At 38.1% G+C, this 26,325-nt stretch overlaps 2 protein-coding genes across 5 annotated transcripts in view; both read right to left on the minus strand.

Moving 5' to 3' along the window:
• The window catches only part of col8a2 (collagen, type VIII, alpha 2), a 202,376-nt gene that overhangs the window by 109,773 nt on the left and 66,278 nt on the right, over positions 1–26,325 (minus strand). The window contains exons 1-2 of one of the 4 annotated variants that reach the window (XM_073931208.1): positions 12,115–12,207; positions 11,549–11,769 (exon numbers count right to left, since the gene is read on the minus strand). The exons of the other annotated variants lie outside the window; for them this stretch is intronic. The gene's annotated coding sequence lies outside the window, so the exon portion shown is untranslated. Of the gene's footprint in view, positions 1–11,548; positions 11,770–12,114; positions 12,208–26,325 lie in introns of those variants that run through there. 4 annotated transcript variants of the gene reach the window in all.
• LOC101883771 (uncharacterized) lies at positions 11,728–18,858 on the minus strand. The gene is made up of 2 exons (XM_005159672.6): positions 18,766–18,858; positions 11,728–18,420 (listed from the first exon to the last, which is right to left on the minus strand). The coding sequence occupies exon 2, from the start codon at positions 18,198–18,200 to the stop codon at positions 12,390–12,392; it is 5,811 nt and encodes a 1,936-aa protein (XP_005159729.1). The 5' UTR covers positions 18,201–18,420; positions 18,766–18,858; the 3' UTR covers positions 11,728–12,389.

Below are 26,325 nucleotides of genomic sequence, written 5' to 3' on the forward strand. Positions count from 1 at the left end.
CAACAAAAAGATTAAAAAAAATAAACTTCTAAAAGGACCTTACAATAACTTTAAATTATTAATATTTTAAGTAAGATAAATAATGCGTTACAAAAAGACAAATAAAAAAATTAAGGTAACACTTTATTTTGATGGTACACTTGAGTATTAATAGACTGTCTGCTTAATATCTGATGATACTGCTTCTTCAACAGACATTCAACTGACTATAAGAAACATTGCAAGGACATGTCAACTTACACTAACTCTAACCCCAATCTAACAGTCTACTTATAATCTAATGAGAATTAGTTGGCATGTAGATGTAATGTAACTTAATTTCAACAAACAGACCATCAAAATAAAGTGTGACCAAATTTAAAATAGAAAAGTTTTATTTTACTACTCTTTAAAAGAATAATAAATTGTGCCAGAAAAACACTTCAGCAAATTTTGAAGGAAAAAGACATATTCTATTTTTAGAGTCAACAAGTGAAGTGTTATAATACAGTCTCATTAATCATACGACATCATCAGTGTCTACAATTCTAGAATGGGAAAATATTACTAGCATTGAAGAGACCTTTACAGTCTTCACAGACTTTATGGAGGAACGGATGAGTTTTCTGGGCGTTTTCTTGTGATGTCATCAATAGTATCCTGTGTGTGCGGTTTGGAATTGCAGCCTGCCATTCACACCCAGGTGTCAGGGTGTTTTTTCTTTTACACATCTCAGTTAGGTGACTTGGGGAGTAGGAGTAAAGCCTGCCACTGGAGCTCATTCACAAACCAACTGACCTCACCACCTCCACCCTGCCTTTACAAGGTGAAATGGACCCATGGAAACTCTCCTGGTAATAAGAGTTTCCCCCTCCTTCACCCTGTTATGTTCTGTGAGCGAAGTATATAAAAATAAACAGCCATCACCAATTTGAATGGCTCAGCATTCCATCAGGAAAGCTGTTTTGCTTTACATGTCTGCCAGAGACTAAAAGTAAGCTGTGACACCTGCGACAGTTGACACCCCACCCAAGGCTCCAGTTTGTTGAGTCAGAGCTCATGTGTGGGCCTGTGTGTGTTTTACTGAAGGCCCCACTGTGTTCTTGTATGTTAATATGTTTTAGGTGTAACCTAAGCACTTTCACAGCCCATTACCTTGCAGTAGAGCTATTAAGAGAGTAAAACATGAAGAATAGACACCAACACGCCACTAGAGGCACTAGTCAACCACTGAACACCAAACAGGGACCTTATTTAAGACTAAATCTTTATAGTAATTTAAATATGCATAATATAAAACAAGGCTGACTTGGATTGAGTGAGTGATTGATTCTGGCTCATAAATCCCCCCCAAAATCTCCCAACCAATCATTGGGGTCTTTAATGGCCCGTTTTCACTTATTTGTACGGTATGGTACGGTTTGGTATGCTTTTATGGCCATTTCCACTATCAAAAGGGAACTAAAAGCAAATCATACCATACCACTTTTTGAATACCCTTTGCAAAGGGTACATAGCACAACAAAAGGGTACCAAACGGTGGAGCTAGACGCGTAGCTGAATGCTATTGGTTTACAGATAAACGTCCCTAATGTCATCGCGTAGCCAGGAGAATGAAATACAAAGGCTCCACCATTTTTTAACACACAGACGAGACATTACACCATAATAATATATACATATAGTAATGAGCCATGGTCAATCCGAGCTCAAACAAACCGTGTCAATGTCTTGATGAACAGCAACAAAGCAAAGAAGGACAAAATCTGCCACGTCCTGTTTTTTGTTTTACGAGGCCGTCTAAAAGTGTGAGCGGTTTCACTTTCTCCAGAGAGCTCACGTGTGCGTCTATATTTAAAATAACAAACTTTTTGAGCTCATGATAATAACGAGCGCATGATTATTTAAGTGCTTCTAACATCTGATCCTTTCAGAAACGGACAAACGCGAGGGTGAAGCGTGAAAAACAAAAACAAAGGAGAAGCCCAACAAAACTAAGAAAGCAGCAACCTGAAAAATAAACAAACTGCCATGTTAACTATTATCATCGCCTTTAGGACTATTTTGAACTCGGGATGATGAAATTATTTTCTATCAGAGGTTACATGTGCTGCTGAAAGAAACAGATGAGAGGTTTTCACTGACTGTTTTTTTAACCCTAAATAAGGATTAAATGTATGCTGTGTGTAGTTTTTCAGTAATTGATAACATCTTTTTCATAACTTCAACTAAAAGCAAGCTCATGGAAATTTTCCTTTATCTGTCTGTACAGTGTTGTGCAGTAGCATCGCTACAAGTAGTGACACTACTAGCTTAACTAAATTTTTCCGTAGCATCGCTGCTTTCTAAATCAAGTAGCTAAATTCTGTAGTGAAGTTATTTTTTAGTCAAGTAGCGCAGTAGCAGCCACACAATCATTTATCGATCACAGATCAATAAGTGACAGCACCGACACCAGGCCGGTGTCTACCTGATAAAAGTAAATCAATATGATGGCAAGAATGACGATTTCTCCTTCTACCTGTTTAACGGTGGTCGACAACAAACATTTTGGTGCGTTACTACCACTTCTATCTTCGGTCGGTGACGGCTAACATGAGAAATTTACTTGATGAAAGATGACAGAGTGAAAGGAGTTTTATACATAGTTAACTGTAGTAAAGGCTAAAGTATGTTTTGGTAATTACTATTAGTTCATGATAGTTACTAATGATACTACATAATGTATTTTCCTTTACTATAAATCACTATAGTATTTTAAATGTGTAACTATAAAATACTATATACTTTGATTTATTGTAATTTATATACTATAATTATATACTATAATTATATACTATAATTTTTTTCTGCTTGGTACAGCATATTATTTGCAGCAAATTATTGAACTGAACAATTCTCCCTCATATGTTTCATTGACAGTTTTATTGATCACTACGATATGATTGACTTAGATTTAAGATGCTTCGATTTAAAAATGAAAATTGTAAAAATAGCTTGCAATAAAAAAGTTTAGATGTAGCTAAGCTACTTTTGCCAAGTAGCTTTTAGCTTAGCTACTTAAGTTACATTTCCCAGAGCGAAGATTTTAGTGTGGTTAAGATACATTTTAAGTAGCTAATAAGTTAGCTTGCCCAACACTGTCTGTAAATGTTTAATATTGGTTTGTGCACATTTTTACATTTAATTTTTTTTCTGCAGTAAGTTATGCAATTCATTGTTAAAGAAAAACTGCTATACTTTTAATACTACATTGTAATCTTTTATTCTTACTGTTAAAGTCAAGGTTCATTTGTCACTCCATGTAAGCAGATGACTTGTACTGACAACAGTAAAATAATAATAATAATAATAATAATAATAATAATAATAATAATAATAAGAAGAAGAAGAAGAAGAAGAAGAAGAAGAAATAATATTTTTATATAGCACCTTTAAAAGTAGCATTTCAAGGCACTTTACAGACATATAAAATGTGCAGCAGTAAAAGATACATACAAGGATAATTGCAAAAAAATATATAATAACAAAAATTATTAAAAACATAAAATAATAATAATAGTAATAGATCTAAAAATCTCATAAAATCAAATAAAAGCTACCCTAAAAAAGTAAGTTTTAAGAGATGATTTAAAAATACTCTTCTGTATTGCGAATACAGAGGGTAAAGTGTTCCACAATTTAGGTGCCAATTAAGAGAATTCCTGATTTCCAATAGATTTTAGTGGCCGTTGACTAAGCAGTTAAAAGACAAGCGTAAAGCATGTCTAGGAGTGTATGGGATTAAAAGCTCAAATCAATATTGTGGTGCTAGACCATGCAAGGCCTTGTACGCAAACATGAGGATTTAAAAATCAACTCGAAAACTGACAGGAAGCTAGTGCAGTTTTTTCAAAATAGGAGTTATGTGCTCTCTTCCACTGGTCCTAGTCAGAATTCTAGCTGCTGAATTTTGTACTAATTGTAACTTGCTTAGGGTAGCTTTTGGACAGTGAAATGCTAATTGTAACTTGCTTAGGGTAGCTTTTGGACAGTGAAATGCTAACTGGTCCCGAAGAGCACACAACATCATAAGATGCTTTAGTGTTAGGTTACATTTAGATCATGACATCAGGTGACCAAAATTCAATGTCTAGCCAGCGTTTAGAGACGTTATTCTTACGTCTAAGGGTGCTTTCACACCTGTGAATCGATTCAGTTGTTCCGAAACAGAGATTACAATTGTTACATTGTTGCTCTTTGCTCTTGGAGTGGTTTGCTTTCACACTGCAAAGTTTCAAATCGGACCAAAAGAGCTAAAACAAGTCATGTGCGAGTAAACTCTCCTTACATTGGTCAGAGTGTCAGGGTTTATTGCAGCGTCCCGCTCAGCTGTCAGGAGAGGTGGTGGTTTGGTGGTGATTGACAGGGTGCGCACGCACGCGACGTGTCTGAGGAGAGACGCGGTGGGGAGGGGTGAGAAGGGTGCGCGACGATGCATATTTGAGGACCGGGAGGGAGACGCGAGATTACCGGGAGATCATCACTTGTTTGCGGGCATCCGGAGACTCTCGAAACTTCCCGCCCTACTCATAATTCTCTCTTCATATAGCCGTATGCCTATTACATATAACACTGTGTATCCATAAAACATATCCATAAAAACTAACATATCCATAAAACACTGTGATATAACCGCGCTCGGATCGGATCGCTTTCTCACTGCAATCGATCCGCTCCAGGGTTCGTTTCAATCGAGCCGAGACCACCTCATTCAAGCGATCTCGGAGCGATTACTTTGGCGCGGAACAGAGCGCGATTGCCTTGTTCACATATGCCAAATGAACCGCGCTAACTGGGTAAACGAGATACGTTCCGAAACAAAAGTGTAGGTGTGAAAGCACCCTAATAATGACGTCATATTACGTTGATATTTGGTTGATTTTAGGTTGTGTTGGAAAGTGACCAAAGTCCAACATCTGATCGATGTCATATTGGTAACGTCCACACAACGTAAAGGTGTAACATGATTAGACGTTGATATTTGAATGATTTTAGGTTGGACATTAGACATTGATGTCGGCCTGACGTTGGGTTCAGATTTCAACCCGATTTTCATTTTCAAACAAAATGCAACGTCCCCACAATGTTGGGGTATAACGTCAATATTACGTCAGGTTGACATCCTGTGTCTGCAGAAATGGGCTCAAATATTACAGCAGTGTGGTAGCGAGAACAGACACAAGTATAAATGTAATAAATTATTTACTCATTAAACACAAAATCATCATGTTAAAACTTTAATTTGCGGATTTGTCACTCCAGTCAGCCCATTTATTTGCTTACAATGATAAAACAACTATTACAGTAGCTTCAAATCATGTCAATCAACAACAGGGTATTAAAACTATTTCAATATTTGGTAATCTGATTCTGACATCCAACAGCAAAACAAGACTCTGTTGTCCACTGTCTCAATATTCATTCATTTTCCTTCAGCTTAGTCCCATTATTCATCAGGGGTCGCCACAGTGGAATGAACCACCAACTGTTCAGCTGCCACCCAGTGCTGGGAAACATTCATACACATTGGTTCACACACATTCTCTATGGTCAATATCTTTTATTCAATTCAAGTCATTGGACTGTGGGAGAAACTGAAGCACAGAAACCACAACTAACCAAGCCAATACTCAAACCAGCAACCTTCTTGCACTGAGCCACCATGTCGCCCCACTGAGTCAATATATGAGATAAAATAACTGATTCTTGTGGCTTTATACCCATTGTCATTTAATGATTGAAAAATTATTATTTTTTTATTCAATTTCAAAAAGAATCCAATAAAACTCGAACTGCATCCAAGATAGCCAGAAATATTCCCTGATCATCACATAAGTGAAGTTTAATTTTAAACTAATTTCGAGAGGAGCAAAACCTTTTTATAATGTCTTACTCTCAGGAAGTTCGCCTTGGCCTCAGCAGCGGGGGAGTTTGAGATAGACCTGAACTCAATCTCCACTCGCCCTGCAAAAGGGGGGGGGAGCCCTGGGCTCGAGGATCCCTTGAGCTCAGGGCTCTCTCCCGGGACAGCATGCCAAACAAGCTATGTATAAATCATGAGCTAAGTGTGAACTCTTGAATCATTTCAGAATGATTTCTGAAGGATCACAATACACTAAAGAGTGATGTATTGGTTGCTGATAACTGGCAACTTTCCCATCCCAGGATTAAATGAATATAGAAATAATAAGGATGAATAAATTACTACAGTATTAATAATATTTTTGGTACACTAATCCAGAATTTCCATTCCTCTCCATTGCTGTATCACGACAAGGCCCGGACACTTGGCTATGTTTCAATATGACATATTATTCGGGTGACAGAGCCTAACCTTAGTCTCCTGTAACCTTAAAGTGGAATGCCTGGCATTTGGTCGCTGGTGGTGCTGGTAGAGTCGGACGAAGGGGGGTTTAAGGTGGATAAACACTGGCCAGCCATTGAAACCGATCTAAAATTCTCAGAGAAATTCTTTTATGTATGGTCAGCGAGGCTGCCAGGGCTCAGGCTGGCACAGGAGAGCAGAAGAGTGATGCTCTGCCTGACCCATCTTGTACCTCAGTCATGTTTCCTCAAGGTAATTATTTTGCATTGATAAAAGGAGCACTAAAGAGGTTGAGAGATATGGAGGACAGAAGGGACACTGTCTTTTCTCTCTGGGTTAGAAGTGCACGATAGAGATTAGAAGAGCGAGCAGGTAAACTTTACTTCTGGCTGGATGAGAAAGAGGAAACAAGCACTATGGCTAGATGACAGGAACCATTAGGGAATTCCTATCAAGGGAGGGGAAAAAAGGGAGTTTACATCACTACCGATTGCACTAAAAGCCTTGTTTTAGCAAGTCTGATATCCTTAAAAGACAAATAGCACTTTGTTGCAGTGTTTAAGGCCAGCGACGTATTAGTTGATCTTAAGTACAGTACATTCAAATTAGCATTCAGGAAGATCATGGACTCGCATCTGACCATATGTTTAACTAGTCAATAATTACTTCACTGTAAAAAATGCCAGGTTCCACAGAATTCTTTTATAATGTCCAACGCAAATAAATTAATTTCTTAATTTTTTACAAATCTAAGTGGATTGAACAAAACTTTTAGGTTTTAAAAATATTTTAAAATAATAAAAAGTAAGAATTGTTGTTTCAACTCATTTTAATTAAGTACTTTGAACAAGTAGCAACAGTTATTTTTTTGAGGATATTTATTTAACACAGAGAAAAAATCATAATATTTCAGTTTGTGGAACATACTCATCACCTACACTCACTGGCCACTTTATTAGGTACACCTGTCCAACTGCTCGTAATGCAGCAACTCATGGTCTATACGATCTGTTGCAGTTCAAACCAACCATCAGAATGTGGAAGAAAGGGGATTTAAGTGACTTTGAATGTGGCATGGTTGTTGTTGCCAGACTGGCTGGTCCGAGTATTTCAGAAACTGCTGATTTTCTGGGATTTTCACGCACAAACATCTCTAGGGTTTAGAGAGAATGGTCCAAAAAAAAAAAAAAAACACAAAAAGAAAATATTCAGTAAGTGGCAGTTTTGTGGGCACAAATACCTTGATGATGTCAGAGGTCAGAGGAGAATGGACAGACTGGTTTGAGCTGATAGAAAGGCAACAGTCACTCAAATAACCACTCGTTACAACCGAGGTGTGCAGAAGAACATCTCTGAACGCACAATACATCAAACCTTAAGGGGAATGGGCTACAGGAGCAGAAGACCACACCAGGTGCCACTCCTGTCAGCTAAAAACAGTAAACTGAGGCTACATTTCATACAGGCTCACCAAATTTCGATAATAGAAGATTGGAAAAACATTGCCTGGTGTGATGAGTCTCAATTTCTGCTGCGACATTCAGATGGTAGGGTCAGAATTTGACATCAACAACATGAAAGCATGGATCCATCCTGCTTTGTATTAATGGTTTAGGCTGCTGGTGGTGGGGTAATGGTGTGAGGGATATTTTCTTGGTGATTTTTTTCCATTAGTACCAATTGAGCATCGTGTCAATGCCACAGCCTACCTGAGAATTGTTGCTGACCATGTCCATCCCTTTATGACCACAATGTACCCATCGTCTTATGGCCACTTCCAGCAAGATAATGCACCATATCTCATAAAGTGCGAATCATCTCAGACTGGTTTCTTGAACATGACAATGAGCTTACTGTACTCAAATGGCCTCCAGTCACCAGACCTCAATCCAATAGAGCACCTTTTATGAAGTGGTGCAACAGGAGATTCACATCACGAATGGGCAGCTGACAAATCTGCAGCAACTGCATGATGCTATCATATAAGGACCAAAATCTCTGAGGAATATTTCCAGTACCTTGTTAAATTTATGCCACAAAGAGCTAAGGCAGTACTGAAGACAAAAGGTGGTCCAACCTGGTACTAGTAAGATGTACCTAATAAAGTGACCGGTGAGTGTATGTTTTATATGTTCTATTTAATGTAAACATTTCGTTTGCTCTTGCAATACATTTATAACATCTGTTGAATTGAATTGCATTGAATAATGTAGTTAGATAGTCCAAAACTTTGATTGAGTTCAGTTTAATAACTTGAATGTCACTACTGAAGGACCCTCCAACGACCCAAACCAAGAAAACCAATGAGTACGGCTGAATTTGTAGGGGTGTATACATCAATTTTACTGATCAGATAGCCGTTTAGATGTCAAATCATCCAAAATTTCTTAAAGGGGTCAAGATTTGAGATTTACATTGATTTTTTATGCTTTTTTTTCAAGATTAACAAAAGACTGATGCAGTTTATTAGTTTGGAGTAATAGTCCACCCACATTAAATTAAATAGAAATAAAAAATTATATTACATTTAAAATAATTATCAAAATATTTGATATGTAACACAGTAAAGTGATTCAGGTTTAGAATGACACGTGTGTGAGTAAATTATCTCAGTATCACTTTATTTTTTACTACTATTATTTTTAGGTTCCACTATGCCTTTAAGGTAAATAACAGTAAAAAGATACAATTCTGAGATTTGTGGTTCATGGGTGAGTGAACAGAGTAAAAAAGCTAATTATTAGAATCTCCAATTCAAAATAATAATTGCCTACAACACAGAAAATGACTGACAGGCAGCAGCAGACACGCATGCTCTCAAATGCAGGCACGCACACAAACTGTAAATGTCTGGACGCTGCCGATAAGAGCTCCACTTTCACTGATTGTTATCTCAGATCATTGAATGTTTCGGCTTCTCTTACCCTTCAAATGTTTATTCACGTGCAACACAGGATGAGAACCGCAGACTTAAGAGATAATTGGGATTGAAAGGGTTCAACAACAACTAAAAAAAATAAAAAATAAATCAGAGTTTTACTTTGTTTGTCTTTCAAAAAAATAATTTTCTATTTCCAAACCAGCAGGCGAGAGAGCAATTTCCTCCACAGCAGGGGCAACAAAATCCAAAAACCCAAACAATCATGTTAGAATAAATAAGGTAAACTCCCTGAGTTAAAAATCCCAGGCAGAATTCCAAATTCCTAACATGGATGGATTTTAAGGGCCACAGCTTTTATTTTACTGCTTACGAACAAACCTCCAAGTGTGGAAAATACAGAAGAACAGCACATTGCAGGCACCAACACTGTGGTCTGAACTCTGCACACAAGGGGGCAACATTTTTGAAAAGCAGTCAACAACCATGCAAGCAATAAGATGACCGTTCAGATTCCCAGACTAGACAACAAAAATGTGGAAACAAAAGGACAAATTATCTACAGATCAAATCAGTTCAACAAAACTACCAACAGATGTTAAGTTCCAGTCTATTCCTAACATTATCTGTGTCCACTGAGATGTTTTGTTTGACCAGCAAATAAAAGCATACCACGCATGCTCATCATGCACTCACATTCAATCCAACTCACTTAACTGACTCAATGGGACAAATATTGGCCTGTGTGAATTTCTATGTCCTGATTTGGATTGTACATGTCCCTGGATGACCGTATCATCCTGTAAATATCCATCAACACGCTTCCAAATGCTGTGCCCCGTCTCACCTGGTTTCCTGAGTAACCACGTCAACATGGCTTGGCCTCAATGACAACAGGAATCCCGCCTTAAACAGCTGCTTCCACTAACATCATTTTGATTGTATTTTTTTTTTTTTTTTACATAAAAAAATCCATATAGACTGTCTAGGATAGAGAATTTGTTCTAGACAGCAACACACACATTGGCCACTTTATTAGGTACACTATACATGATAGTAGTACCAGGTTTGTAACGGTTTTAATTTGATTTCTGGCAGCATAATTAAGTTTTGGTCTCCTTTATTGCATAACAATACCATATTTTTGCAGATATTTATAAAATATGCCAAGTTAGCATAATTGTTTATATGAAAAACAATGCTAAAGTCAGTTATATTCTCCTTTTGAAAATGTGCATGTCTTTGTTTTTGTCTGAGTAGCTCCGCCCACTGCCCATGTACCCAATTATATTTCAGCATTTTGAGTTGCCTTGGTGAAAAACACAACGCATTTACTGTAATTTCAGTCTTAAAGTCAGACTATTACTCGCTCTATGTATACATACAGAGATAGAATCTGAAGATGACACACCCAGGTTCTGTCAGCTATATGATGTGTCAGCACTTTTTTTATCATTATTTAGCATTAGGTAAAGCAATGGTTTATCCTTCTATCTTCCTAAAGCATCTGTCAGAGGAGAATTGTCTAACGGCCAGCAGATGATGCATCAAATTTTTCCTTATCACCTAGCAACACCCACTACACCCAATCAGATATATATGACATATCTGATTATAAGTCAATCTTTTACAGACAGTTGACAGGGTGTTGTCTAAGAGATCGGTTAAAGTTTTCCTTATCAACACATGCACAGACCCACACACACACATACAGCCAAAACTGAATAGTATAAGGATATAATTACCGTTATTATAATATATAATTAAATTCATTTAGTTAGAACATGATTATCGATATTATAATTTGTATATTTTAATTAGTTTGATTAGAATATAATTATTATAATATATAATTTAATTAACTTGATTAGAATATAATTACTGATATTATAATGTTATAATAAATAATTTAATTTGCTTGATTACAATTAAATTACCTTAATTATAATTTAATTAGTTTGATTACATTCTAGCCTAATTACCAGAATAATAATTTAATTAGTTTGATAAGAATCTGACTACCAGAATTATAAAATACCATTTAATTTAATTAAATAAGTAAGAATCTAATTACCGGAATTATAAAGTTTATATAAAAGGGGCAGGGCTTAAACCAGAAGTCCCGCCCTAAGAGGCCGGGTGGTAATCAATCTATTTTTCGACAGATGCTGTATCATAAGACTCTCTATGTGGGTGCAGCTGAAAATGTGACCTTCGGAGGACAGTATCAGCCTAATTCAAAGTTTGAAAAATCCATGTCAGATGGTTTTTAATTAGCAAACTATACAAATACTACAAATGTAAACATTAGCTAAGCAGCTTACTTTGTAAGGCTCAATCAATAGACATAATCAATCACTCCTGTAGGTGTCGTCAACAGGATTGGGCACGTTCCTTCAAAAGAGTAATTAGTTATAGTTGTGCTGTCCTCGCTATATGTGCTGAATATAACTTTACAGCCAGATAAACTCTTCCTTGACATCAAAACTCTGAAGACGATAACTCCTTGTCCACAGGTTTATTGATATTCCAAAGAAAGGTAAAACTGAAATGCACAAAAGGCATAATCAACATTAAGCATGTTTTGTTAAGATGTATACATTCGCAAAGAAGTAAATAAATGAATGTCTTCAAGGCTTTATGTGTCTTCTCTTAAACACACATTCTCTTAAATGTAATATAATCATGTTAAACACACACACAATTCCTAAATCACTTTTTAACTATACTGAATTGCATGAACTTTCAATGAACTAGACAGAGATTACACTCACTATGTCCCTTAACTATAGTGAAGCAGACAGAAATAATAGACTTCTAATAATAACTATATAAAAATGACCTAAAGCATCTGAAATAGTAGACATTGATTAAAACAGTCAATACATACCCACGATGCTAAAACAAACACAAGATGAATGCAAACGTCACAGAATTAACTCAGGATTGTCTGACTGTGCTGCTCTGTGCAACATGCTTGCTCACTTCCTCATCAGTGCTCACATGGTATGACTCTGTTCTGAAACCTAAGATTCTTAAAGGGGCCACGTCCTAATAATGAAAAACATACATATTCACTCCAGAACAGAAAATAAGTCTACCAAACATTGTGATAACAACACACTCCCCGCCTGATGTTAATAAACATCACTAGATAATTCTAAGTTATTCATCTACTTTAGACTCTGAGGAAAGAAGAAGCACTACCTCTGTAACAGGCCTAAGAAAAAGAGTGGAACCTCCTGGTTTAATGACCTTAACCTCAACCTGACGCACTTTCCCATCTTTGCTAGGGAATGATTGTGTTACCAGTCCAAGAGGCCATTCATTCCGTGGTACTTGGCTGTTCTTAAGGAGGACAACACTTCCTGTATTGACATTTGGATGAACGGACTGCCATTTCCTGCGTGGTTGTAGGGTTGGAAGGAATTGCTTACGCCATCTGTCCCAGAATGTGTTGGAAAGGTGTTGAACTTGCCGCCACTGGCACTTGTACAAGTCGGTAACTCCAAACTCGCCTGTAGGTGCAGCAACAGGGTTCACCTTTTGTGTTAGGAGAGCTGCTGGTGTGAGTATGAATGACTCATGGGGGTCTGTTGTCACAGGAACAAGAGGCCTGGCATTGATAATAGCTGTTACCTCTGCCATGAAGGTCACCAGCACCTCATGGGTAAGTTTGTCTTTCAACTGGAGAAACATGGAATCAAGAATTCTCCTTGCCAGACCAATCATTCTTTCCCATGATCCACCACAATGGGAAGCATGCGGAGGATTAAAGGTCCATGTACAACCTTGATCTGACAGATACGTCTTTACAACTTTGCTGTCAATGTTTGAAGGTATCTGTAGCTCTTTACATGCACCTACAAAGTTTGTCCCACGATCGGAGCGAATATGTTTGACAGGTCCACGCACAGCAAGAAAACGTCTAAGAGCATTGATGAAACTGGATGTGTCGAGAGATTCAATAACTTCTATATGAACAGCTCTTATGCTCATGCATGTAAAAATTACGGCCCACCTCTTGCTGTACAGGAGACCACCTCTTGTCCGACGGGAGGAGACATTCCAAGGGCCAAACACATCCAGTCCAACGTTGGTAAAAGGAGGGTCTGCTGAGAGCCGTTCTGCTGGAAGGTTAGCCATTTTTTGGATGCTGAGTGGAGCTCTGAGCCGTCTGCAAGTTACGCATTGGTGTATGATGCTGCTCACCCTTCGTTTTCCACCAATTATCCAAAAACCAGCAGCACGGACCGCTCCTTCCGTAAAGTGACGACCTTGATGCTGAACACGCTCATGGTGATGTCTAATGATCAAAGTGGCAATGTGACTCTTGCCGGGAATTAACAAAGGAGTCTTCTCTCTCTGATTAAGACTTGAAAGGTGGAGATGTCCTCCGACCCTCAGAAGACCTTGCTGATCAATGAATGGATCCAAAGTATGGAGTGGACTGCTCTTTGGTATCCTCTCTTGCCGTTTAATGCATTCAATCTCATGACTGTAAGCCTCTTCTTGTACTGCTCGGAGGATGATGTTTATAGCTCTATCAGATTCTTCCATTGTGAATTCTTTGCAGTAGTGCCAGCCTTTGCAAGAACTGTTTTCCTTCTCTGTTGTTTTAAAATGATGAGCTATGTGGATAAGGCGAGTAATGGCACCAGTTAGTGAATTCCAAGAGGAGAATTTGGCAAACCGTTCAGAACCAAGCTGCTTGGTTAATGCTGTGGTGGTTAGTGTGGACACTAGAGGGCGCACATCAGGATCTGAACTTGGATTAACCAGATTGAAAGTGTTCTGAATATCTGGTCCTTGCGTGAGCAGAAAGTTGGGTCCACTTAACCAGTTGGTTTTTTGTAAGTGGGCTGCAGAAACAAAACGTGTTGCGTGGTCTGCTGGGTTTTGTTCAGTAGGAACATATCGCCACTGATCTGGACTAGAAGACCTTCGGATACGCTGAACGCGGTTACTCACATAAACATAAAAGCGCCTGGTCTCATTACAAATGTACCCAAGAACTACCTTACTGTCCGTGTAGTAGGTTACAGCGTCAAATTGCAAGTCCAGGTTTACTGAAATTAAGTCTGCCAACTCAACAGCAAGCACTGCCGCACAAAGTTCAAGTCTTGGCACTGTGTGCTCAGGGCGGGGGGCAAGTTTGGCTTTCCCCATTACAAACCCAATGTGATTCTTTCCTTCATCATCTGTGACTTTTAGATATGACACTGCAGCAATGGCTTTTATTGATGCATCCGCAAAAACACATAGTTCTCTTCTCATAGCTGTCGATGTCGAAATCTCAGTATAAACCCTGGGAATAGAAAAATTAGCCAGCTCTGACAAGGAAACTCTCCACAAGGTCCAAGCGTCCTCCATCTTTTGTGGCAATGGAGCATCCCAGTCACCGCTCACAGCAGTAAGTTCTCTCAGAATAGCTTTGCCTTGAATTGTGACCGGCGCTACAAACCCAAGGGGATCATAGAGTCTGTTAATAGTGGATAAGACACCTCGACGGGTGTAGGGTTTTACCTCATCACTGACACTAAATCGGAAGCAATCAGAATGGAGGTCCCAATTTAGACCAAGACTACGCTGCATTGGCAGCGTGTCTTCCTCAAAGTCTAGATCTTTCAGATCACATGCATGGTCTGTCGATGGAAAGGCTTCCATGACTTTTTTGCTGTTTGCTGCTATCTTATGTAGTCTCAGATTGGATTTAGACAAAACCTCTTGTGTCTTTTTTAACAAACTGATCGTAGCTTCTACTGTAGGCAAAGACTTGAGACCATCATCCACGTAGAAGTCACGCATCACAAATTGCTTGACCTCAGAGTCGACATGGAAATTGTCAATCTGAACAGACTTATGCAGACAATGTATAGCCACTGCAGGTGAGGGTTTGTTTCCAAAGACATGCACTCTCATGCGGTAATCTACAATGTCTTTGGAAGTGTCATTGTCTTGAAACCAAAGAAAACGAAGAAAATCTCTATCTTCCTCTCTTACCAAAAAACAATAGAACATCTGTTCTATGTCTGCAGTAAAGGCAATTGCTTCTTTTCTGAAGCGCATCATTACCCCTACCAGGGTGTTGTTTAAGTCAGGCCCGGTCAACAGCACATCATTCAGAGATATTGCATTGTGTTGTGCACTCGAATCAAAAACTACTCTGATTTGATTCACTTTCTTTGGATGGTACACTCCAAATGTTGGCAGGTACCATTGTTCTTCTTTCTCATCAAGAGGAGGCGCTAACTCGGCATGTCCATTTTTGAATATCTTTTCCATGAACTTGAGAAAGTGTTCTTTCATTATCGGCTTCCTTTCAAAGTTGTGCTTGAGTGATATAAGTCGTTTTAGGGCTTGTATTCTGTTGTTGGGAAGACGAGGACGAGGACTCTTAAAAGGTAATGGAGCTACCCAACTGTTATTTGAATCCTTCCGTAAACCTTCATCCATGATTTTCATGAAAGTTGCATCCTGAATTGAAGGAGCCACTTGATTGTCCTCTTTGGTTCTCTGAAACACATTGTCTCCTAGACAGTCAACATCACAGGTGAATTTAGCTTCCGGGTATGTTGGGCAGTGGTTAGCAATTTGAAAGTCTTTGCATGTTTCCTTAACATGGAAAACATTTGGACATGGTTTAAAGAGAGTTGGACGTTCTGGTTCTATAGTGTTTGTATGGAATGTGCTGATTGTCAGAGGTTTGTGGACATTCCCTAAACATACATTACCTACTATAACCCATCCCAGATCCAACTTCTGTGCATAAGGCAAATTGTGTGGGCCATTCACTTGTTTACGGACTTTATGGACCCGTATAACATCTCGACCTAAGAGAAGCATGATTGGGGCTTTTGGGTCTAGTTCTGGAATGAAGTGCGCCATAGACTTTAGGTGTGTGTGACTGCGAGCAACATCAGGGGTTGGGATCTCATCTCTATTATTAGGAATATCATTGCATTCTATCAAGCTTGGCAGTGAAATGCAAACAGTTCCATCTAGAGACTCTACTTCATAGCCACTGGCCCGTCTTCCTGCTGACTCCTTCACTCCTGCGCATGTTCTCAATATGTAAGGAGCACAAGGACTTTGGTCACTGAAAACTTCAAAAAACTGTGAACGAACCAGAGACCTGTTACTCTGTTCATCCAAGATTGCATATACTTTTACTGCTTTGTCTTTTTGGCCAGCTGGAAATACCTTTACAAGGCATACTTTTGAGCACGATCGGTCTGTTTGATTTTCCCCACAGACTTCTGTGCATTTGCTGTCGACTTGAGATTGAGATAAGGGTTGCTCTCCCTCCCCGCCATGCTTTGTGGCAGGGTTTGACTCTTTCCAGGATGCATGTCCAGGGTGGAGTACCGTGTTGTGTCCTTCACTTTTGCATTCAGAGCATTGAACTTTAGTTTTACAGTTCTTTGCGATATGCGTTGTTGAAGAGCAGCATTTAAAGCATACATTATGCTCCCTCAAAAATGCCTTCCGAGCATCAGTAGACTTCTCTAAAAAGACACGGCATTTGTTAAGAGGGTGTGGTCTTTTGTGGATGAGACACAGTTTGTCACAGTCATCAGATTGCTTATAAAGCCCGCCAGTATCAGCACAGTCTCCGTAAGATACTGCTGTCTTGTGTACAAAGATTTCGTGTTGTTTACTGCTCTTCCAAGCTGCCTTCTCTACTTTAGGAGCTGTGTCTATGTAAGAGACAAAGCTGAAGCTCGGATCATTTCCAATATCTGCCTCCTGGCTAACAAAGTCTACAAAGTAAGCAAATGGAGGATATGGAACTTGATTGTGTCGCTTATAGGCTGCACCAACTGACGCCCACTTTTCTTGCAGACGAAATGGTAACTTCTGTATTATTGGATAGATGCCTCTTGCAGTGTCTAAGAGAACAAGACCAGGTAAGTCTCCTTCAGCCTTAGCAGACTGCAACTCCATTAGCAGATCACTCAATTTTGACAATTTTGAATAATCTCGATTAGCTATTTTAGGAAAGGCATCGATTCGTTTGAATAGAGCATGTTCTATTATTTCTGCTGAGCCATATGTTTGATCAAGTCTGTCCCATGCCATCGCCAGCCCAGCTTGTGGGTGATTAATATGTATTGCTCTTATCTGTTCCACTTGCTCGGCTGACTCTTTGCCTAACCACTTCAACAGGAGATCCATTTCTTCACTTGGAGTCAGATTTAAATCAAAAGTTGCATTTTGAAAAGATCGTTTCCAGGCTCTGTAATTCTGGGGTTTGTCGTTAAACTGTAGTAAGCCTGTTGAAACAAGCTCTCGACGAGCCAGATATCTTACAAAGTCGTTCATGTTTGAACTGCAATCATTTGAATTTTGAAACATGGGGTATTCAGAGTTCAGAGGATTAGACGTATTGATGCTATTTTGTGATCCGAATTGCTGCGAAGGAGTCGGATATTTGTTTGCAGGTGATGTTGCAGAGTGTTTTAAGGTGGTATCAGGTAGTTGAAAAGAGACACTGTTGTGTCGTAAAAGGAAAGGCTTGGCTTCAGGTTTTAGCTGTGAACCTGAAATACTGTAGCTTGTACTTGGTTCTATTTTCGCAGGAACATCACACAGTTGTAGATCCTTGTCTAGATTTTTGGTTTGGTCGATAACATATTGTTCTGTTCGCTGTGTGGTTTCCAAGGGAACAGAGTTCAAACTTAGCTTGCAACTGTGTTTTTCAGAATGCTCATCAATGGCAGCTTCAAGAGCCTCTGCTTCTGCAACAGCTGCAGCTACCTCTTTTTTCTGCTGCAGCATTTCCATAGATGCCTCAACTTTGGCCTTTTGTAGCTTTAAATTAACCTCTTCTTCAGCGAAAGTAAGTCGAGCTTTTGCTGCCTCTGCTCTTGCTCTTGCCTTAGCAGCTGCTGATCCAGTTGACGATGTATTGGATCGTGCTGAAGAACATGAAGCGCATGAGCGCGTCTTTAATGACGATGTTTCTGTTGTCATGGCTCCAGCAACACATCTGTTAATTGATTACTAGCTGGGTGTGACGATTATTTGCCTTTGTTTGCCACTTGCAGTTGTAAGGCCGTGGTTTTACTGTGCTGTCCTCGCTATATGTGCTGAATATAACTTTACAGCCAGATAAACTCTTCCTTGACATCAAAACTCTGAAGACGATAACTCCTTGTCCACAGGTTTATTGATATTCCAAAGAAAGGTAAAACTGAAATGCACAAAAGGCATAATCAACATTAAGCATGTTTTGTTAAGATGTATACATTCGCAAAGAAGTAAATAAATGAATGTCTTCAAGGCTTTATGTGTCTTCTCTTAAACACACATTCTCTTAAATGTAATATAATCATGTTAAACACACACACAATTCCTAAATCACTTTTTAACTATACTGAATTGCATGAACTTTCAATGAACTAGACAGAGATTACACTCACTATGTCCCTTAACTATAGTGAAGCAGACAGAAATAATAGACTTCTAATAATAACTATATAAAAATGACCTAAAGCATCTGAAATAGTAGACATTGATTAAAACAGTCAATACATACCCACGATGCTAAAACAAACACAAGATGAATGCAAACGTCACAGAATTAACTCAGGATTGTCTGACTGTGCTGCTCTGTGCAACATGCTTGCTCACTTCCTCATCAGTGCTCACATGGTATGACTCTGTTCTGAAACCTAAGATTCTTAAAGGGGCCACGTCCTAATAATGAAAAACATACATATTCACTCCAGAACAGAAAATAAGTCTACCAAACATTGTGATAACAACACAATAGTTACATGTTACTTCTCACAAATAGTTATTTACTGAGTAACATAATTACAAAAGTAACTAATTACCAGGGAAAGTAACTATTGCGTTACTTTAAAAAAAAAAATCTGATTTGTCAAATCACTATGACATAAATATAAAACATTGCACACTAATCTACACTATTTTAATGTTTTTGCCACTGACTGTGCATCAACCCAACACATCCCAAAGGTGAGCATGTGGGTTGAGTTCCGGTGACTATGAAAGGAATTTGAGCATAAGCGAACTTACCTTCATGTCCAAGAAAACAGTATGAGATAATTTCCAAAATAAAAGTACTGTATGTGTTTGTATGGTGTATTTATATTTTTTATGTATATAAATTACTGATAGGCGGCACAGTGACTCAGTGGTTAGCACTGTCGCCACCCAGCAAGAAGGCCACTTGTTCGAAATTACAAATAAAGTACAAAAAAAGACAAAACTAAAAATGCATATAGTTGGAATATTTAACCAATTTCGTGCGTGTTCAACAAAAAAAAGGTTAAGAGAGGGTTTTTTTTAAATGCCAAAAATATTAGTAAATTATTAGTACAAATGAATGATTCGATAAACAGAATTCTGGTTATCCCCAATGCAATGCAAGAAGTGGAGAACAGATGGAGTTTAGTGCAATTCATCACTTGTCCATCATTCTCCAGTCGTCTGTCAGCATCACCCAAACATACTTCCTCTTCTTTTACGAATTCTCTGCACAGCATTAAAAGCATAAGACTTCTCAACTGCAAATATTTTGTGTTCAGTTTCAACCCATTTCTGCTCATAGAAAGTTTAGCTGCAAAGCTAAAGTTAATTTTAGACATTCTGGCCTTTGCATTTCTATCAGCTTCTGCAAAAATGCTTCATTAGTATCCAAAGCGCATCTCACTTAGAGAAGAAGTTTGGTTAATATATCACCTTAAGCAATACAAATACAATTGTTAAATGAAACAAAAAACATAAAAAAAAAAACATTAAAAAAAAAAAATAAAATAAAATATATATATATTTCCTAACAATATTTACATGCATACAAAATAACATGCACAGCAGGCATACATATGTTATGTAAATACAAACTTTTATTTTGTAATAAATTAATTACAATTACCCATGACAGCACTAGTTTAAACAATGCAAAATTGATACCAAAATGTTTCATGATTTGTTCATAATGCATACAGTATATTTTCAGTTTATAAATAATATTATCTCACATGCATAATTAGAAATGTAAAAATCACTTTATTTGAAAAAAAACAACAACTAACTTACAAACATATTTCAAGCTCCATGAAGACTAAACTAAATTAGTGTGCACTACTTGAAACATGCTGTAAAAAAGTTGTCAACACACGTCTAAAGACTATGCCAGGAAAAAGCATTTTATGTGGGAAGAATGAGGCTGACATAGAAAAGGAAAGTTTTGGAAAACAAAGTTTTGTTCCTCAGGAGAAAAAAAAAAAAAAACACCAGCAGTTTAAGACATGCCAGAAAAATGAGACGCTTTAACACTGCGCAAACACCAAACATAAAAAATTTAAATCAGACCACCCATGATGGTGGCAAACTTACAAATGAGCCCAAACAGACGTTCTGTGACCAGAACAAGGCTTAGAAGCTGGGTGAAATATCTGGAAATTTGCTGTGGTTTTCAAATGAGCACATCATCTGCAGCGTACAGCAGTGTTATCCATCTCAATTAGAGGGTTTGAGTTCATGATTGAATTAGGAGGGCCTGACTCATGGTATTTAGCGCATTAGTGCCCACTGGAATAAGAACAATAGCTTTAACCCTTGTTGAACGTGTTTGTAAAGAGAAACAGAGAAGGAGAGAACAATGGATACTTCACAACATGATCTTAGAGGTCACTGAGTGCATCAGATGGGCCTCCATCACTATCTTACTATGAAAGCAAATATATTTCATTCATTCATTCATTTTCCTTTATCTTAGTTTCTATTTCAGAGGTTGCCACAGTGCAATGAACAGCCAACTATTCCAGCATATGTTTTACACAGCGGATGCCAATCCAGTCACAACCCGATATTGGAAAACACCCATACACTCATTCATACAAATAGACTACAGACAATTTAGTTTATTCATTTCACCTTGTACTGCAAGTCTTTGGACTGTGGGGGAGCACCCAGAGGAAACCCAAGCCAACACGAGGAGAACCTGCGAACTCCACAAAGAAATGCCAATGCAATCTCACGACAACTTGTTGCTTTTTTATTTAGTGGCTAATACTTATGAATTCGCAAGTTCTAATTCGCACAATTTAGTACGATTTGCTCATCACCCAATGACAGTTGGGGTTTCCTTTTTTAAATCGTACATTTTCGTACCACTGAACTCAAACGAATTTATAGGAATTATCCAGTAAACTGACAAAATGTAAAATACTTACGTTTCCTCGTGAGATCAGGCTGAAAATGCCTACTGGCCCGGCCGTGACTCAAAGCAGCGACCTTCTTGCTATGAGGCGAAAGTGCTAACCACTGAGCCACTGTGCCCGACTTGACTTTTGACAAACTATAATTGTATTCATAGAACGTATGTGTACACCACCAGTTTTGTTTAGTATAGATTATGGTTTAATTACTGTGGGTATTTCTATTAAAATACATTTAAAACATTACAGATCAATCCAATCAGAGTTGTTGCTTCTAGAAAGCCCTGCGCTGTAAACACTGTAAAACAATTCTATAAAAAAAGACCTACATATTTTTATGACTGCAACTGGAATTAAATTTTAGTCACAAGTCATATAATTCAACCACACAACATGTTATGAAATCCATGACGCACAGAAATCACCAGATTTTTGCTAAATTCTTGTCTAGCCACAAACACAGTCATTTGTAGACCATGTTTGTTTGTTTCAGGGTGGTTTTCTCTCCCAAAAGTGTTTGGCAGTGCACTATGACCACCACAAAAGTAATGGGTTTCAGGGTTTAAGTCTGTCAATAATATGGAGAATGTTAACTTTTAATCGGAGAGCTGCTGATTAATCCTTGCTCCTGTCTAGAATTGATTAGGAAGACAAATCTATCAGGGATTACTACTTTAGTTCTACTTAAAAAAAAACACTGTAAAACAAAATGGCAAATTTTTCCTTCATGTTGGCGGCTACCTTCTTGACAATGGGCAGGAAAATCAGAATGGATATGATTCTGATTGATGGTTTCAGGATATCCTCAGCTGTTAGCCCGATCTTATCTGTGGCCTGTATCCTTACTGATCCGCATCAGTAGGCAGCGTGAAAAACATCAGACATTCTTGGCGCCAGAAAACCCAGAAATGTTCTGAACAAGTAATCATAAACAGAAAATTGGACTCTACAGGACTAAAGATTAAGGCATTGTTTCTCAACTGGTGGGTCATAACCCAAAAGTGGGTCGTAGAAGTGTTTTTAGCGGGTTGACACTTTGATTTTGAAGGACATGTGTGATTGCTGTAGACATTTCATGTTAGGTGCGTTTCAGCTTCAATATTGCAATATAATCGTTCACAATAGTCACATCATAAGATATGCAATGTTGAGTCTATTATATATCAATGTTAAGGATCATAATGTATTATTTGCATTTGATTAGAGGCCTATGACTGTTAGTATTGAACCATTAGTAACGTTAATAACGAAATACTGTTAGATTTGGAAAACGATAAAACAATATTTCAATTGTAACTCTTTCTTTATTGTATTCATCTATGCTTTTACCTTGTTTCAAGAGTTTACACTTAGCTGATGATGGATTATAAAGCATGTTTGGCATGCTGTCCAGGAGAGAGCCCTGAGCTCAAAAGATCCTCGAGCCTGGGCGTTTGCAAGGCGAGAGAGGAGTTTGAGCTCAGGTAGATCTCGAGAACTCCCCTGCTGTAGTAGCTAATGAACAGATAGTGATTGTTCTTAAGAGATCATTACTTACTAGGAGCATGTCTATGGTGTCGATTTGGATTAGTCAATTAACTTAAGTTGCATGTTTTTGGATGGTGGGGAAAACCGGGAAACCCATGTGAGCATGGGGAGAACGTGTAAACTCCGCACAGAAACGTTGGCTGGCTTGATAAGGACTAGAACCAGTGACGTTCTTGCTATGGGGCAATAGTGCTAACCACTAGGACACTGTGCCACCTGTCTGGGAAAGGAGGAGGAGTAGGGGTGGAAGGGGGGATTCTTCAAAACGAAGATGGCTGTCATATATAACTTAGGGTATTTATAGTGGCTTAGGAATCGTCTGATTGGTGAATCAAAAATTGGATAATGCGGGACCAGCCGCAAGCAATTATAAGCACGCGATCCTCTCAAAATTAGTTTATAAATAAACTTAACATATTAGATTTTATGCAGTTGCACACAACAACAGAATCATCCCAATCCCAACAATTATAAATTCTTTCCAAACGGATATAAAAGTCATCTGGTAAAATTGTATTCATATTGCAATATTACATCAAAGACTAATAAAAAATACTGCAATGTTAGATTTTTGCAATATTGGGCAGTCCTAGATGAGATTCATGTGAGTGAAACCCCCCCCCTAAAGGCCCTTTTAGAAAGGACAAAACATTTATGAAGGTCTGGATCATTTTCAGTGGGAGAGATTTGGAAAGCGACAAAATGTGAATGGGTTTAATGTGAAATGGTGGTGGTAAAATCCTGCCGCTTTCACCTCAGGAATAACAAATGGTTGTAGCCCTGTCAGCTATTATTATTTTCTAACAGAACATTCTTAAATTGCTAGCATTAAATTGCGATGTACACATAACTTCATCATGAATAGAATGGAAATTAACAGCATGCAGTTTGTGACACAAATTTCCAATTTTTATTTGTATCAACAAATAATAGTTTGGGACTGCTGTTTAAATCTTATTCATCAGTTTTAGTAATATTGTTTATATTTATGTGTTTGTTAGGTAGTGTGGGGTGGCACTTACGTTCATAAATATACATATAAATGGGTTGAATCTAATATTGGAAATATGTGGGTACCAGTTGAGGAGCAGCCCAGTTACGCACTGAAGCTAAGTAGAGCTGAGCCTGGTCAGTACCAGAATGGGAGACAACATGAGAAAACTAGGTTGTTGCTGAAAGCGGTGTTGGTGAGGCCAGCAGGGGGCACTCAACCTGTGGTCTGTCCTAATGCCCCAGTATAGTGAAGGGGACACTATACTGTTACTGAGCGCCGTCTTTTGGATGAGATGTTAAACCGAGGTCTTGACTCTCTGTGGTGATTAAAAATCCCATGGCACTTTCGTAAAGAGTAGGGTTTAACCCTGGTTTCCTGGCCAAATTCCCTCCAATGGTCCTTAACCATCATGGCCTCCTAATCGTCCCCATCCATTGAATTGAGTGTATCACCGTCTCTCCATTCCACCTGTAGCTAATGTGTAGTGAGCACACTGGCGCCAGTGTCCTATGGGTGCAGTCGTATCATCCAAATGGATGCTGCACACTGATGGTGGTCAAGAGACCCCCCTCATGATTGTGAAGCGCTTTAGGAGTATGGCCACGATATATGAGCTATATATAAATTAATAAATTATACAAATATATAAAATATAAATTATATATTATAAATCATTATAAATATATAAAATATTATAAATTATATATTATAAATGTGACGCAGTGGGTAGCACGTACGCCTCACAGCAAGAAGGTCACTGGGTCGCTGGTTCGAGCCTCGGCTCAGTTGGCGTTTCTGTGTGGAGTTTGCATGTTCTCCCTGCGTTTGCATGGGTTTCCTCCGGGTGTTCCGGTTTTCCCCACAGTCCAAAGACATGCGCTACAGGTGAATTGGGTAGGCTAAATTGTCCGTAGTATGAGTGTGTATGTGTGGACCTCTCCCAGAGATGGGTTGGGGCTGGAAGGGCATCCACTGCGTAAAAACTTGCTGGATAAGTTGGTGGTTCACTCTGCTGTGGTGACCCCTGATTAATAAAGGGACTAAGCAAATGAAAATGAATGAAAAGGAATATATTATAAATATTATAAAGAAATTATATATATATATATAAAATATAAAAATTATTATAAAAATATTATAAAAAATTATTTAAAAATAAAAATTATAAATATTATAAATTATATAAATATATAAAATATAAATTATATAAATAAAATATAAATTAGTTTTAGTTTTTGGTGTCAAACATATTCTGAATCTTAGATTTGGTATCAAAACGACAATGCTCTGCATTCTGCACACACAGAAAAACAAATAATTAATATAGAGAAGTGTTCCCTTTGTGCACTTTTAAGAATATGAACCAAATTATTTTGTGTGTGGTTCTTTCTTGTTTAAAGAATCTTTACACCAAAATTCTCTCATTTTGGGGCTTTAGTAAAATATAACTGGCTTGCTCTCTCAGAAGACACCAATAAAGCTTGAGAAGTGATGCTGATATCTGTATTGTATTCAAATATTTAAAATGCATGCAAATTGTAATGAAAGACATTTTAAATTCATCCACTACTTGAAACCACTCAACTTAGTATGTGCCAACTGCCAAGTCAAAACTGTTGATCATTTAAGAAGTTTACAATGCATGCACTAGACACTCTGAAGGTTCTGAATGAGTAATAGCAATAACAAACAAACACATATCGCCCACTGAGATACGAACATTAAATAGGGCATTATGTACCAGATGTTTCAGAAAGTCATTTTAATCAAAGGTGGAGCTAGGATCAAACTGAATAGACAGCACAATGATGACCAGCCCAAAACAATACAAGCACTTTTACAGTATTCATTTTGTTCATTAAATCTGAGAAATTAGGAAATTACGCAATGAAGCACATTTGGTAATGTTTTAGAAGTTGCACACAACTTATCTCAATCCATCAATAAAATAAGCAAACCTTACATTTTACAAAAATTATATGTGATATACTGTACACTTGGCCTCAACATATCACTCCAAAGCAATGTTAGAGGTATTGTGGATTTAGTATATGCTAAATGCACTGGGATTTCCAGACAAAGGACAGTCTCGGACACTTAATTCCTGTCTTGTGCATGTGCTTTCAAGTGGCCAATACCATAAGTGTGGCTATTGGTACAAATTAAACACACCTGAACCAACAAATCAGTGTATCGGATTGCTAGAAACATTCAGGCACGTGGGCTGGAACGTGCTGGACATTGCAGGAGTGCAGACTAGTCAACACTGTGAGCTTTAGTGGCAGAGGTTATAATGTACCATGATTTTGTTTCTTCCGCAAACTGAGGAGAGCAAGAGAGCAACCACCTTTCATCATGTACACCTTCTACAGTGGTGTCATCCTGA

This window comes from Danio rerio, chromosome 19 (assembly GCF_049306965.1).
Source record: "Danio rerio strain Tuebingen ecotype United States chromosome 19, GRCz12tu, whole genome shotgun sequence".
In the NCBI taxonomy this organism is placed as follows: Eukaryota; Metazoa; Chordata; class Actinopteri; order Cypriniformes; family Danionidae; genus Danio; species Danio rerio.

Excerpts from the sequence above, each read along its gene's own strand:
- LOC101883771 (XM_005159672.6), bottom strand. The coding sequence starts at position 18,200 with ATGACAACAGAAACATCGTCATTAAAGACGCGCTCATGCGCTTCATGT.